Source organism: Nuphar pumila, chromosome 16 (assembly GCF_984573655.1).
Source record: "Nuphar pumila chromosome 16, dmNupPumi1.hap1.1, whole genome shotgun sequence".
NCBI classification, from domain to species: Eukaryota; Viridiplantae; Streptophyta; class Magnoliopsida; order Nymphaeales; family Nymphaeaceae; genus Nuphar; species Nuphar pumila.
Genome location: NC_143264.1, coordinates 67,469,262 through 67,484,587, shown reverse-complemented (window position 1 = coordinate 67,484,587; position 15,326 = coordinate 67,469,262). Strand labels below are relative to the sequence as shown.

General features: G+C 35.9%; 1 protein-coding gene across 4 annotated transcripts in view; it reads right to left on the bottom strand.

The window, feature by feature from the left end:
* Positions 1 to 14,026: 14,026 nt before the first annotated feature.
* Positions 14,027 to 15,326, bottom strand: part of LOC149813410 (phosphatidate cytidylyltransferase family protein) — a 31,352-nt gene continuing 30,052 nt past the window's right edge. For 2 of the 4 annotated variants that reach the window (XM_089991770.1, XM_089991773.1), the window contains 3 exons: positions 15,139 to 15,190; positions 14,940 to 15,040; positions 14,027 to 14,342 (listed from right to left, as the gene is read on the bottom strand). In XM_089991770.1, coding sequence (XP_089847896.1) covers positions 14,229 to 14,342; positions 14,940 to 15,040; positions 15,139 to 15,190 — 267 coding nt within the window. In that variant the 3' untranslated portion in view covers positions 14,027 to 14,228. The remainder of the gene's footprint in view (positions 14,343 to 14,939; positions 15,041 to 15,138; positions 15,191 to 15,326) is intronic. The other 2 variants (XM_089991771.1, XM_089991772.1) reach the window with 2 other exon arrangements.

The window sequence follows — 15,326 nt, the reverse complement described above, 5'->3', positions numbered from 1 at the left end:
CAAACCTAGGGCTCGGAAACTAGACGAGCAGCTCATCGTTCAGCTTGTCCCGGCTCGTGAGAAGCTTGACTCGACTAGAAAATTGAGCTCGGCGAACTGAGCTATGAGTCAGCCCGTTTAGGTAAAATGAGCCGATCACGAACATGGCAAACTCGGCTCGTATGAGCTCGTTACATATATTATACTTATATATTTTGTACATATATTACATGAGTAATGCATTTCTTAGGCCCCCATTTTCGTTAAGTCTCGTTAGGCTCATTCAAAAATAGTAGTTTAGGTATTTTTTCTCATGTCTAACACTGTAGATGTGATTTATAGGTTTTGTTTAGTGAGAACCAGCTTTTGGATCGCTGTATACAGATTTTTTCGGTGATCCAAAATCAATGTCTATGAAGGTATCAGTTTTTTTGGCTCATAAAATCATGTTTTTTAACATGATCCAAGAGTCGATTCTCACTAAATTGATCATATTAAACACATCTAACGGTTCTGATCTATCATAAAACACTTAAAACCTATAGTGCAGAACGAGAAATAGGGCCTAATATGTTCAGTTCTCATTATATATTATATATATGTTACATGTATTTTATATATTTATTATGTATATTATATGTATCTTTAAATATTAAATATATATATATATATTTATTATATATATTATATGTATCTTTAAATATTAAATGTATATTATATATTATCAAGCTTAAAAAATACTTAAATATTAAAAAAAAAAAAACAATCTCATGATCGGCTCGTAACCAACTCAAGCTCGACAATGGTATGTGAATTTCCAATCGTTGTGCTGCAGTGGGACCCAGATTTTAACCCATGGTAGAGGAGTTGATGATGACCTGCAGAAGGGGTAAAATTGTTAATTTATGATAGGTAACCAGGGTTAAAGGACTATGGTTAGGGGAAACTGGGCTTCTCTTTGTAATAGTCTAAAGGTTAGGTGTGTGCTTGTAAATTGAAAAAAGGTTGGGCGGGCATTTGTAATTTTTTATTTAAAAACTTAACATGAAAACTAAATATAACTAAATTATGAAAAAAATTAAAAACTAGAATAGCTTGCAACTATGTGAACATGGTGAGGTAGGGAGGCAAACCGATAAGATTCATTTTCGGATACCAGACCAAATCTACTTAGACTAAAGTTGGATCCTATTGATAATTGTATCTGGACTTGGTATTGAGAAATGCACTTGAATCTGAGTCCAATTCTGAATATAACCCAAATCCAAATACATCTAAATGTCAGATTTTTTTAGGTAGTTGGATCTGGATTTGGTTTTAGCTGATGTCAGTCCCACTCTGGATTTGGTTATGATGGATCAGATTAGATCGAACTCAGTAATGCCTACATCCACCTGTTTACATCCCTATGTTGAGGGGACGAACGAGATAGCTGAATGGTTAGGTCACGGGTTCGAATCTAGTGGGGTCCCCAAGCTTTGCTATCGAAACAAACTTATACTGTGATATATCCATTCATAAAATATCATTGATATTTTGAATGTCTTATATGGGTGACAAAATATCATGATATTTTCCTAATATTTTCAAATTGATTGGACACGGTTGGGGCCGGCCACGGGTTTGGTCGGTTTGGAGCCATTGGGGCACTGGAGTCCGTATACCTAAAATGTCATTGAAGATGCTTGGATATACTGACAAGGGACCGGCCCTGATGACTCATCAGTCCTGGTCAGGCAGACCGTAGAGCCCAGTTGGGTTATTTAGGGCACAGGTGCAGATCTGACTTGTGAAGTGGCCCAGTCAAACCTGGACCCGTTAGTGTCAAGGCCAGCTGCTTCCATGCCCAGTCCACTTAGTCGTATCTCTTGGACACATCTCAACTCAGATCTGGGCCTGAGCATACCGGTTAAGTTGATCCACTTCTACCAGCTTGGGTAGAACTGAAAATCAACTTACTGTTAATGATTTCTCTTTATTTCATTGGGTGATGATTGCCTTTTAATTATCGGAAAATGATTGTCCCACGTGTTTTCTCAAATGCCTTAAAATTTTTGAAATTGGCTCGCTTTTCAAAACCGCAAATAAGTATTTTTTTATGACTTTTTTGTTAAATCATATTTCAGATCACATCATTTCGCAATCAACATCATGATATAAATTCGAATAGGTATTAACATAACAAACATGATTAACAGTTGATCGAAACGAAAACAGGAAGCAGACATGTCGATTTCCATTTTATACCACAATCCAAAAAAAGACAACAGAATAAACAAATGCATAAAACAGAATAACATCAAATGCAACATGTTAGTATTCTGTTATAGGCTAAGGCATATAAAAATACTCTTCTTAGAGAATATTTGCCCCCACATACTATGCAAAAAGAGTCTGACGTCCTTCTCCCAGGATACAATAGCCGCAGCGATCTAGATCGGTGCACTCCAATGGTAGATCGTCCTTCGAAAACAACCTTAGAAACTACAACTGCAGAACTCCCGGTTTAAGGAAAGCAAGAGAGAGAAAAGGTGAGAAAACTGCATAATCGTCTCTCTTGGTTGAACCCCTCTAACCACATTTTATAGACGTGGGAGAGAACTGTTTGAAAGAACATGACCCTTGATGAGTTGTCCACTTCGAATAGACATGACTTCTTGCAAAGAGTTACCAGTTCTGAACAGGTGTGACTTTGTCTGGTAACTCTGCAAAGGGTCACTAGTTCCAAAAAGGCATGACTCTTCCCCTTTATTTAATCCAAGTAAAAATAGTAAAATAAAAAGCGAGAAATATTGGACATGGCCCTAAAGGGCCAATTACTCAAGCCCGAGTTCGAGCTCGAGCCTGAGCTCGGCCCGACGGGTGGGCGGGTGGGCGGGCGCGCGTGCATGTGTGGTAGTCATCCCATTCTCTTGTTCTTTGGAACAAGTGTTAAAATCTCCATGTAGGTTATAAAGCCCACAATCTTCTTGAGATTCTTCAATATGGGACTATTCCACATCACCATTGTCCAAAAGTACTCCAAAAGAAGTGGTCCCTAAAATTGTTTTCTCCTTTGAATTAATCTCTTTCCTCTTTTCTACATCCAACATTCCCCCACAAATTCAAGGAATGAAAACAGGAGAAAACAAATAGAGCAATCTGCAACAGGACATATCATGCTTTCAGTATTGGTACCTTCCAGTTTGAACCACTACCTTAGTTGACTAACTTTACCCCCACAGGAACGAAGTGGACTAAAGTCTTGAACTTGAACCTTTGATGTAGGAGTGTCGATTAGAAACAACACAATAAAGGTTCTGGTTGTAATCTTTAGGGGCGGCGCGTTAATGGCCATGCACCTGAATCTTGTTTCATGAGTGACTTCAGGAATAACCCAATTCTTTAAACTGAGGCTACACAGTCACACTCACATAGGTGGGCTTCTCCAGAGATGCACTGCTAACATCTCGCCTATAAGGCTTTGAACTCATTCAGAGTTTTAACTCTTCCTTTACTTGCAGCTACAACACCTTTTCAGAGTAATCAGGGAAAAATACACAGATACATAGTATCACATTATGAAGGTGTTATCCAGTTCACCCTACAACTTGTTATTACTACATTGAACCTACTTTGTGGGATCTTCACTCAGATAGATTGGGTTGCCACTGTAGATGAACTACTGATGGGTTTCAGTCTCATCCTCTCTCTGAATTTCAGGACTAATGACTTATCTAGTTCTTTTGTTAATGGATCAACTGTGTTCTCTTTGGATCCAACATAGTCCACAGCAACCACTAACTGAGACACCAGTTCCCTTACATATTTTATTCTGACTTTGATGTGTCTTCTCTGCTTTTGATTATATTTTATGTTTTTGGTTTTTGCAATTGTAGTCATATTGTCACAATGCACAGATATTGCAGGAATTGATTTGCTCATTAAAGGAAGTTCCTCTAGAAGTATTTTTAACCACTCAGCTTTCATTCCTATGATATCTAAAGCACAAAACTCAACCTCAAAAGTAGACTGTGACAAGATGATCTGCTTTACTGATTTTTAGGCGATTGCGCCACCAGCCAAGGTAAATATATACCCTATTATGCCATAACTTCCAGAGTTCATGGTTATCCAGCTTGCATCACTATATTCCTCAAGTACGACAGAGAATCTCTTGTAATGCAAACTCAAGAAAATAGTTTCTTTTAGGTACCTAAGCACCATGTCCAATGCCTTCTAATGAGTGCGATTTGGACAACTTATGTATCTACTTAATTTTGTCGCCGAGAACGAAATATCCGGTCTCGTGCAATTTGCAAGATACATCAAACTTCCAATAATCTGAGAATATCTTAATTGAGACACAGAGACACCAGTCGTATTCTTATAAAGAGGAGTAGAAGAGTCATATGGAGTTGTTATAGATCTTCTATGGTTATAGCCAAATTTTTTAAGTACTTTCTCAACAAAATGAGATTAAGAAATAGTTATCCCCTCAGCTGAATGAGTCAGCTTTAAGCCTAAGATCACATTTGCAACACTCATATCCTTCATATCAAATTTACTACTAAGAAACGACTTCGTCTCATTCATAATTCCTATATTGAAACTAAACAATGGAATATCATCTACATACAGGCATAAAATAATACATGCATCATTTTTAACTTTGCAATAAACACATTTATCAGATTCATTGATAGCATAGCCAAATGATAAAATAACTTTATCAAACTTCTCATGTCATTGTTTAGGGGCTTATTTTAGTCCATATAATGACTTAACAAGTCTACAAACTTTATTTTCATTACCAGAAGCCACAAAACTCATAGGTTGATCCATATAGATCTCTTCAAGATCGTCATGCAAAAAGGCAGTCTTCACGTCCATTTGATGGACTGAGAGATCATAAATATAGGCCAATGCAATAAGCACCTTAATTGTGGTCATTCGAGTAACCGGAGAATAGGTGTCAAAATAATATATTCCTTTCTTTTGTTTCAACCCCTTGGCAATTAGTCCTGCCTTGTATTTATCAATAGATCCATTTAGTTTTAACTTCTTCTTAAAGATCCATTTGCACCCAATAGTAGAACTACCACGAGGAAGGTCAATCAGTTCTCAAGTGCCATTAGAGACAATGAAGTCCATTTCACTCTTTATGGCTTCTTTCCAATGCCTTACTTTTAAAGAAGTCATTGCATCACGGAAAGTGGAAAGATAATCCTCGATAAGGTAAGTGATATAATCACTTCCCAAATTTTTGGTAATTCGTAGTCTCTTGCTCCTTCTTTGTTCAACCACTTCCTTAGACTCAATTGGTCTAGAGTGGGAACAAGATGGCTCAACCCCCACATCTGTCATCATTTCCACATGTTTGAGAATGAAACTAGAAGTTGAAAGTACTTCTAAAGAAAAAAGATTTTAAGGTGCACCAACTTTTATGAGAAATATATCCTCAAAGAATGTAGCTTCTCGAAGCTCAACAGTAGAGTTTACATCTATGTCAGATATCTCAAACTTAATTACTAAGAACTTATAGGCATAATTGTTCTCTACATAACCCAAAAAGACAACATCTACGGTTTTAAAACCCAGCTTCTTCCTGTTGTGCTCTGAGACAAGTACCTTTGCAAGGCACCCCCACACTTTGAGGTATTTCAAGCTAGATTTCTTATTTTTCTAGAGTTCAAATGGACTACTATCTTTATGCTTCTGGGAAACTCTATTTAGAATATGTCAAGCCGTATTCAGAGCATCCCCCCACATATAGGTAGGTAATTCGAAACTCCCAAGTAGAGCATTTATCATGTCAGTTAGGGTTCTATTTCTTCTTTCTGCAATCTCATTAGATTGAGGGGAATATGAAGCAGTAAACTCATGAACTATGCCAACAAATTTTCAATATTCATCAAGTTCGTTAGAGGTATATTCTCTCCCTCTATCAAACCTCAATCTTTTAAGTTTTCTACCAGTTTGTGTTTCTACTTCATTCTTAAAAATAAGAAACTTATCAAAAGCTTCATCTTTTGATTTTAGCAGATACACATAAAAGTATTTAGTGTCATCATCTATAAAAGTGATAAAGTATTCTTTTATGATTTCTAGTTAACACTCCATTAAACTCACAGATATCTGTGTGCACCAGATCCAATATTTCAGAATCTCTAACAATTGTATGAAATGGTTTCCTACATTGTTTTGCTTGCACACAAATCTCACATTTTTTAGTTTTATCTATGAAATGTTTAGGAATCATTTTTAAGTTCATCATGCGTTTTATATAATTAAAATTCATATGATCTAATCTATTATGCCACAAGTCAGATAATTCTATATTATAAGCAACCTTAGATAATGAATTAAAAGAAACATCATTCTCTAATTTATTACTGCAAATATGTTCAATACGAAGTTTAAACAAACCATCATCTAAATACCCCTTGACAATAAATATTCCAGAATGTAAAATAACAACTTTATTATATTTAAAATTAAACTCATAACCATCTCTCACTAGACATGAACCACTTAAAATATTCATTCTAACTACAGGCACACAATGCACTCTGTGTAAAGATAGAACTTGTTCTTAAGGAAACTTCAGATCCACGCGTACAATTCTCAACACCTTTACAGCCGTGGAGTTGCCCATAGTCACAGATCTGCTTGCAACAGTCTGGTATAAGACAAAGACAAACTTATCAGTACAAACATGTACATTAGCCCTAGTGTCAACCAGCCACTCAGTTGGCTCATAAACATTGTAGATTTGCGGGTTACCAGAAACATACCCAGTACTGGTCCCAACGACCCCAGTCACCATATTGACTTGAGGCATTCCATCTGTAGTCTCATGAGCCTCGGCCTTCTTGGAAGGACATTTTTTAGCCCAGTGCTCAACTTGTCCACAGTTTCAGCATGGTTTGTTCTTTGCCTTCTTCTGAATTTTGGCCTTATGTTTAAATTGATTTTTCATTACAGGTTTCACTTTTTGTCCACTGCCTTTAAAAGATCCGGTCATTAAATTGACTTTAGGCTGTTCAGTTGGCATTAAAACTTGTTTCTGACTCCTATGCTTTTCATCAATGGCTATGGCTACCAAAAGATCATCCAGGGAGATCTTTCCTCTACGGTGCTTGAGAGACATACCAAAGTCTACCAAAGACTTAGGAAATTTTTTCATGATGGTCATGACTTGAAACTTCTCAGTAAGTTTCATATCAACCTTAACCAAACTATGAAGCAATAGTAGAAACTCGTGTGCCTGTTCAGTGACCGACTTGCCCTCTATCATCTGATATTTCAAAAACTTGGCAACCGAGTACTTTTCAAGACCTTGGTCTTCGATATTGTACTTTTTGTCAAGTTGATCCCATAAGGCTTTAGCAGTGGTAAACGAGGAATAATATACATCGAACAAAGTGTTGGACAGAGCCAACAAAATGCAAACATGATATATATTGTCCTTCTCTTTCCACTCTATAGCCGTATTAATTGCAGCAGGATCAGGGTCAGTCTCAGAAACCGAAGAGCATTCAAGTTCTAAAACAGATAACAGACCTATAGTCGTGAACCAGATTTTCATGCGTTGTTGCAAGCGCTTGAAATTTTGACCAGCAAATTTTTCAGGCATACCAGACATGTCTACTTTCGGTATAAAACCTGATGCAATTGACATGCTTAGAATCTTCTCTAAGACTGTTAGATCATATTTCAGATCACATTATTTCATAATTAACATCATGATATAAATTCGAATAGGTATTAACATAACAAACATAATTACCAGTCGATCAAAACGAAAACAGGGAGCAGACATGTCGATTTTCATACTATACCACAATCCAAAAAGAGAACAGAATAAATAAATGCATAGAACAGAATAACAACATCAAATACAACATGTCAATATTTTGTTATATGCTAAGGAGTATAAAAATACTCCCCTTAGAGAAGATTCGCCCCCACATACGGTGCAAAAATGACCTAACGTCCTTCTCCTAGGATACAATAGCCACAACGATCTGGATCGGTGCACTCCGATGGTAGATCGCCCTTCAAAAACAACCTTAGGAACTACAACTGCAGAACTCTCGATTTTAGGAAAGCAAGAGAGAGAAGGTGAGGGAACTGCAGAATCGTCTCTCCTGGTTGAACCCCTCTAACCACATTTTATAGACATGAGAGAGATCTGTTCGAAAGGACATGACCCTTGATGAGTCACCCATTTTGAATAGACATGACTTCTTGTAAAGAGTTACCAGTTTTGAACAGGTGTGACTCTGCAAAGGGTCACCAGTTCCGAAAAGGCATGACTCTTCCCCTTTATTTAATCCAAGGAAAAACAGTAAAATAAAAAGCGAGAAACATTAAACATGGTTCTAAAGGGTCAATTACCCAAGCTCGAGCCGGCACAGTCCCATATGCGGGCGGGCATGTGTGTGGTAGCCATCTCATTCCCTTGTTCTTTGGAACAAGTGTTAGAATCTTTTTGTAGGTTATAAAGCTCACAACCTTCTTGAGATTCTTCAATATGGGACTACTATTCCACATCACCATTGTCAAAAAATACTTCAAAAGGAGTGGTCCCTAAAACTGTTTTCTCCTTTGAATTAATCCCTCTCCTCTTTTCTACATTCAACATCTTTTACATTTTGCATAAGTGAATGTCATGAAGTTCACACAATATATCATTCTGTCTGTCGGCTAAAGTAAAACCTAACTTAATTGTATATTCGCACATAATTTTTTGTAGTCATCAAGATGCGCACAAAAATTATGTTATTTATGTATATTTTTTTGTAATAGTAAAATCTCAAATACCTTAATAAAATCACATAATTTATACCAGAGTCACATGAATGCGTGCGAACATTTTTTCTCTTTTCTTTAACCATCACTTAAATGTACGTTTACACCTATTTTTTTGTGGTCTACATGAAGCACGCAAAAAACAAGTTTTGTGAACCTCTTTATGTTCGTAACTTCGCAAATACTCTAGTAAAATCACATATTTTATACCAAAGTTATTGAAAACCATGCACACTATCTTTTTACTTTCTATAACTCTCACTTAAATATATATTTGCACATTTATTATTGTGGTCATCACGAAACGCTCTAATATAACTTATATGAGTTTTTTTTAATCGTTACTTTTCAAATAACTCAATAAAAATTGCATATTTTATAAGAAAATCACATATCTAATTATACTGTTAGACACAAATATATTTTATAAGAAGATCACATACATATATTCATTTGTTTCGTTCATTAAAAAATGAATCTTGTCTTTCAAAAAATAACTTGCTTATACATATATTTATTTCATTCATTCAAGAAATAAGGGTTTGATCTTTGGTTACTTATTACAATTGGAATATGTGCATCCTGAATTCTAAAGTGCTTTACTTGGTTCAACAAATTACTTAGAGTCATTAATTCATGAAATAGGAAAAGGCACAACACTAGGGAGTTCAATCTTTGGCTTCTTAATGCCAGACGGGTTACTTATTTTGTCCATAGACCCTCTTGCGAAACGGCCTCGTCTACCATTCAACTCTTGATCCTGCAAATCCTACAATCTAACACTGGGTCACTTAATTGCCCCCTAAAGGTAAACCACGAGTGGGGTCCAACCGGGGACAAAGGGGTGAACAATTATTATGGGGTTTTGAAATGCTAAAGGGCCACAAGTGTATGTGAATATTGGGCATGCTTACTAACTCGTTGAGATCAGGCGCTTTTAGTTATTTCGTAGAAGGCCATATATTGCAGAGTTTAAATACAATTTTACTATAGATCCTGCCGTCATTGACCAAAACCAGTTTCATGGTCAACATGAACTCAAGCTTAGCCAAGTTACTGATGCAGCGAAGTAATCTCTCTAACTCCAGAAAAAACTGAGTTCAAACTCGATTGGATTCACCCCAATTGCATCACAGCTAAACATTGTGCAGCTTGGCGGATGTTTGATCAAATTTTAGTGCTATATTAGTCTTTCACCTTTCATCTATGATAAATATGCATGTTTTCACATTTGATATATGAAAAAATTGGCTACTAATTAAACTATGATAAACACATTCACAGCTTCCGATTAATCCGAAAACACCAGCGACTATATATATATATATATATATATATATATATATATAGAGAGAGAGAGAGAGAGAGAGAGAGAGAGAGGTTCATCCAACCAATGCTAAAAATCAACGGCCCACAATACTTTATATTGTAAATTTTTAAATGCATTGTCAACCATAGATTTTTTCAAGTTTAAAAAAACATGCATATATATCATAAAGTCTTCGTGTACAACATGCATATTTTTTAGTAAATAAATTATAAATAACAAATATATGAGGTTTGATCGATGTGATGCTCAAGCATTGGATAAGGAGAGTCATCTGTTGGTCATTGGTTGTAGATTCCCCTTATATGTCTTTGGTGCAGATGTGCATATGGTATGAATGTGTTGAAATTCTTAGGTGCAGGTTGTTTTGACTTGATCCGACCTTGCAAATGTGTTTGGCATAGTCATTTTGTTAGAGATTGTCCGTTGGATCATATTTTTTTTACTAAAAAATACCTTTTTTAAGAAATAAAAAATTGATGCATTTATGGCCCTTGAATTTTGAATCACCAGCAAAACTTGTGCATGTACAGGATTCCAGTGATTCAAAATTCAATCCCCACCAAAGATATCTGTGGATCATATCTATAAGGTTAGATTCACCTAAAAGAATAAGATCAATAAGATATTGCTCGTTTCAAGTCATATATATATATATATATAGAGAGAGAGAGAGAGAGAGAGAGAGAGAGAGAAATGATTTTTTAAGCCTTGAGTATTTATGATATTAGAAAACAGTTACAATGTTGACTTTCAAACCTTATAAAAACCTATTGCGATCAGAATCGAATGATGCAAGAGTCCTATAAAATCAAACACATAGAACACGTACGGTCAGATTCTAGAAAAACATTAAAAAGAACCCTTCAAAATCTCTATAGGCAGCAATAAGCACAGATCAGGGTAGGCACTCTACTATACATATATATATAGGGAGAGAGAGTGGTTGCTGCGCAACAACTACCAGCACAATCATATTTGTCATCCATCGCGGCCTTAATGGACAACCACTGCAAAAAACATGAAAAAATGCTGAAAAATATCATTTACCCTTCTTTTTTTAGGCTTTAGCAGCATTTTTAGAGCGCCACTAAAGGTCTCGGTTCTGTTGGGACCTTTAGCCGCGCTCAAAAGCATCGGTAAAAGACTTAAAGGATGCTGATGCCCTTTTTTAAAAAGCATTTTAACGACGGTTTTGAGCTCCACTAAAGGTCTCAGCGGAACTAGGACTCTAAAGCCTAAAAAGCAGAAAAAACTCACTTTTTAGCGAGTTGTTTTTGCATATTTTTCACAGGCCATCCATCAAGGCCATGATGGACGGCTAGTATGATATATATATATATATATATATATATATATAAGAAACTTTGCTCTAAAGTGCATCCAACATTTCTTAACTAAATTTTGTTTTATAAAAAAAAATTGAAAAGGCCCTTAAATCATTTATCTATTTAAATGAGAGCTTCTCACGCTTGACTGGTAAGATAATATGAAAAATGATTGTACTATACAATAAAATTTGACGTGTTTCTCCAAATGCCCCGCAAATTTTGAAATCCACCTAATGTTTAATTTATTAAGTTCCTGACTTTTTTAAGACTTTTTACCTTAAAAGACACTGACGCCCTTTTTTAAAAAGCAGTTTACCAACGCTTTTGAATGCCACTAAAGGTCCCAGCGAAACTGGGACACTAAAACCTAAAAAGCTGAAAAAATCACTTTTTAGCCATTATTTCTGCATTTTTGCATTGGTCATCCATCAAAGCCACGATGGATGGCTAATATGGTTCCACCGGTAGCTGCGCACCTAAGGGTTGCACAACTACCACTTTATATATATATATATATATATATATATATATATATATATATATATATGAAGCTTTGCTCTAAAGTGCATCCAACATTTTTTAACTAAATTTTTTCTATAAGAATTTTGAAAAGTCCGTTAAATCATTTATCAATGTAAATGAGAGCTTCTCATGCTTTCCTGGTAAGATAATACGAAAAACTATTGTACTGTATGGTAAATTTGACGTGTTTCTATAAATGCCTTACGAATTTTGAAATTTGCCCGATATTTAATGTCATAGGTTCTTGACTTTTTTAGGACCTTTTACCTTTAGCCTGTGCAAACCTTACTAAATTCTGCATCCCAAATACATGAATTTTCTCATAAATTTATAGAACAACCTATGTTCTCAAATTTATATCTCAACCATTTGACATCAAAAGCCCATATTTTCATAACCGTTGGAAAGCTGAGACACAAATCTCAAACTTTCATGTTTTTAGTTAGAACTGAAAACCCCCTTAGGGTTATCATTTCTGAGATCCAAAACCAAGAAAATTGTTATTGTTACAGCAGTCTATGTTCTACAAAATGTCACTCCCCGATGTGATCTTGGTGGTGGTGAAAATAACGTCTTGATATTCATCTATTATTTTTTCTGTTTCCTCGGATTCCGAACACAGGTTGCCAAAAAATAACATCTTAATCATGCCATTGATTTTTTACCCAAAAAATGAAGGAATTTAAAAAAATATAAAAAATAACAAGGATTCTAAACGAAAATGTCATTCAAACGATATTTAATTTACTAAAAAATGATGGACAGGTACTGAAATACAACCTTGAGAAGATGAACAGGCACAACTGCACCTATCCTGATGATTCTATTTCTATTTTTCGGCCACCTTTGCTAGGAATCCGAAAAAATAAAAAAATAACAAAAAAAGATTAAGACATTAACTTTCCAAAGATCACATTGATCTAATGAAAGTTGGAGAGAAACAATTTTTGAAATACAGACTGTTTTGTTGTAATAGTTTGCAAAACAGTTTTCTATTCTGCTTTTGGATCTCAGAAACGAGAGCCCTAGAGGGGTTTTCAGTTCTGACTCAAAACAAAAAAGTTTGAAATCTGTCTCAGTTTTCCAACGGGTATGAAAATGTGACTTTTTTGATGTGGAATGATTGAGATATAAATTTGAAAACATAGGTTTTTCTAAAGTTTTATGAGTTATTTGTGTATTTAAGATGCAAAATTCATGAGGTTCACACATGTTAAGCGTTAAAAGGTCCTAAAACTTTTGAGAACCTACAAAATTGAACATCGGTGGATTTCAAAATTTGTGAGGCATTTTTGAAAATGCATCAAATTTACCATACAGTAAGATCATTTTTCGAAGATAATATAACCCAAAACATGGGTAGACATGTAGCCTGGCCCAGACCAAACGTGAGTTCAAACTCAAAGGGCCTGAACCCAACTAGGCAGGATCTGAATTTAGGATTCTAAAAGCCTGATTATTTTCAGCTTGGCTCGCCCCAACCCAAGCCAATTGCGGATTATGTGCAGCCCCACCATGCAACCATATAAGGCGGCCGCAATTGAGTCATAGCCCTGAGCCATGAATATAACAAAATAGCTAAGCAATGAAAACATGCCTTAGTTTATACGAACAGACTCCATTTTGAGAGATTTGAAAAAGGCTTAATATATATGTCGTTGTTCCAACACATTTTTTTAGACAAAGATTCCGCGCTTCTGCGGGGATGGTAAATATTTCTCGAAACATGAAGCGTGTATGTATGAATTCAAACTGAGATACTAATGCAATTTACTTCCTTCTAAACCAGAGTTTCTGCAGAAACACACAAAACCACCCAGGGACCACCATTTTACATAAACATGGAGCCTCTTTTCGGGGTAGTGGTCGGACTTGCATTGTATGCATGCTTCCCACCTCCTAAACATCGTCTGAGTCCGAGCTTCTTTGCTGAAGGGTGCCTGGGTGCTGGACCCAACCCGCTTGAACCCTTAAGATTTATGCTGTCTTCACTTCTCAATGCCCGTAAGGAAAGACACAACGCAACAGGTAAAAAGAAATAACCCTCACAAGTGAGATTTTGCAATTACAAGAAAACTGATTACTGTGGTGTTATCCCAGTAAACAGAACCTAATTACTCGGCTTCTTATATTTACAATGCAATTTTTTTTGTGTCAAAAAATATACATGTATACAGCAAAAATAGACGCAAATATTCATAAAAAATAGAAAATTGATGGGGTGGCTACAAGCGTCGACCCCCTACAGATATATGATGAATGGAGGATTCCAGTTACACACAAAGGAGACTGAAGAATACAAGTGGAATGAAAGCATTATCAAGTTGTGCAGTATAGGCTTCCAATAAACCGCTCAAGGTGACTGCTATTATTAGAGAAAACCAATGCTGCACAAATTCACAATAAAAGCATTAGTCACACACATAGGTTAGAAGGTAGATCCAAGCAGCAAAATGATGTACAGAATTCTTTTGGCAATACATCCAGAGCAAAAATTTCCATTCTTTTTCAGATAATAGACACTGTCATTCAAAAGAAACATAGGGAGCATTTTATCTTATTTGTAGAACAATTTCGCATGTAGCAAGATATCAAGCGGTGTGTGCATGTGTATACATATATGATGTGTGTGTCTCTGTGTGTGTTGCAAGACATTCAAATTGTAGGTGGGAGGACAAGGAATAAAGAATTGATAAGGAAGAATGACAGACAAGAAGCAATATCTTACATTGCCCCCAAGTTCTTTTCTCACATGAAAATTTCTCACAATATTTGCATATTACTTGTGGATTTTATAGAGAAACTCCGGCACATACACATGCATGAGAAAGTGGGATATGTACAATATTACACCAACATTTTCACCCTTGTGTATCTTGCATTCAATGACTGAAATCTTTTAACACTAGGAAGTTTTCTACACACACAGATGACAGTGTATGTGTGTGTGTGTGTGAGAGAGAGAGAGAGCGGGGGAGAGAGACCTGAGACAGCACATAACCCGTTGAGGCCATAAGCGGAAGCAGAACAGAGCAGGCAAGCAGAACGGACGTGATACCAGCTGCAGTCCCCTCAATAGTTTTCTCTAGAACAACATATGCATGTGTCAATCACTGTAGGAAGGGTACTGATCCAAATTACTGAATCTAATTGAAATATATTGCTGTGAAAAGTTCTACATACTTCCAGATTTACTCCATCGGAGAACCCCATATTTATGTCCTACCATTGATGCCTGAGTAAAAGAATACGGCTAGAATCAAGCTTTCAAATCCTTATAAAGGAGTACTCTAAAAAAGATCATTCAGAACTTGGTAAAAATATCAAATCCTTGTAAAGGAGTACTCTGAAAAAGATTCATTCAGAACTTG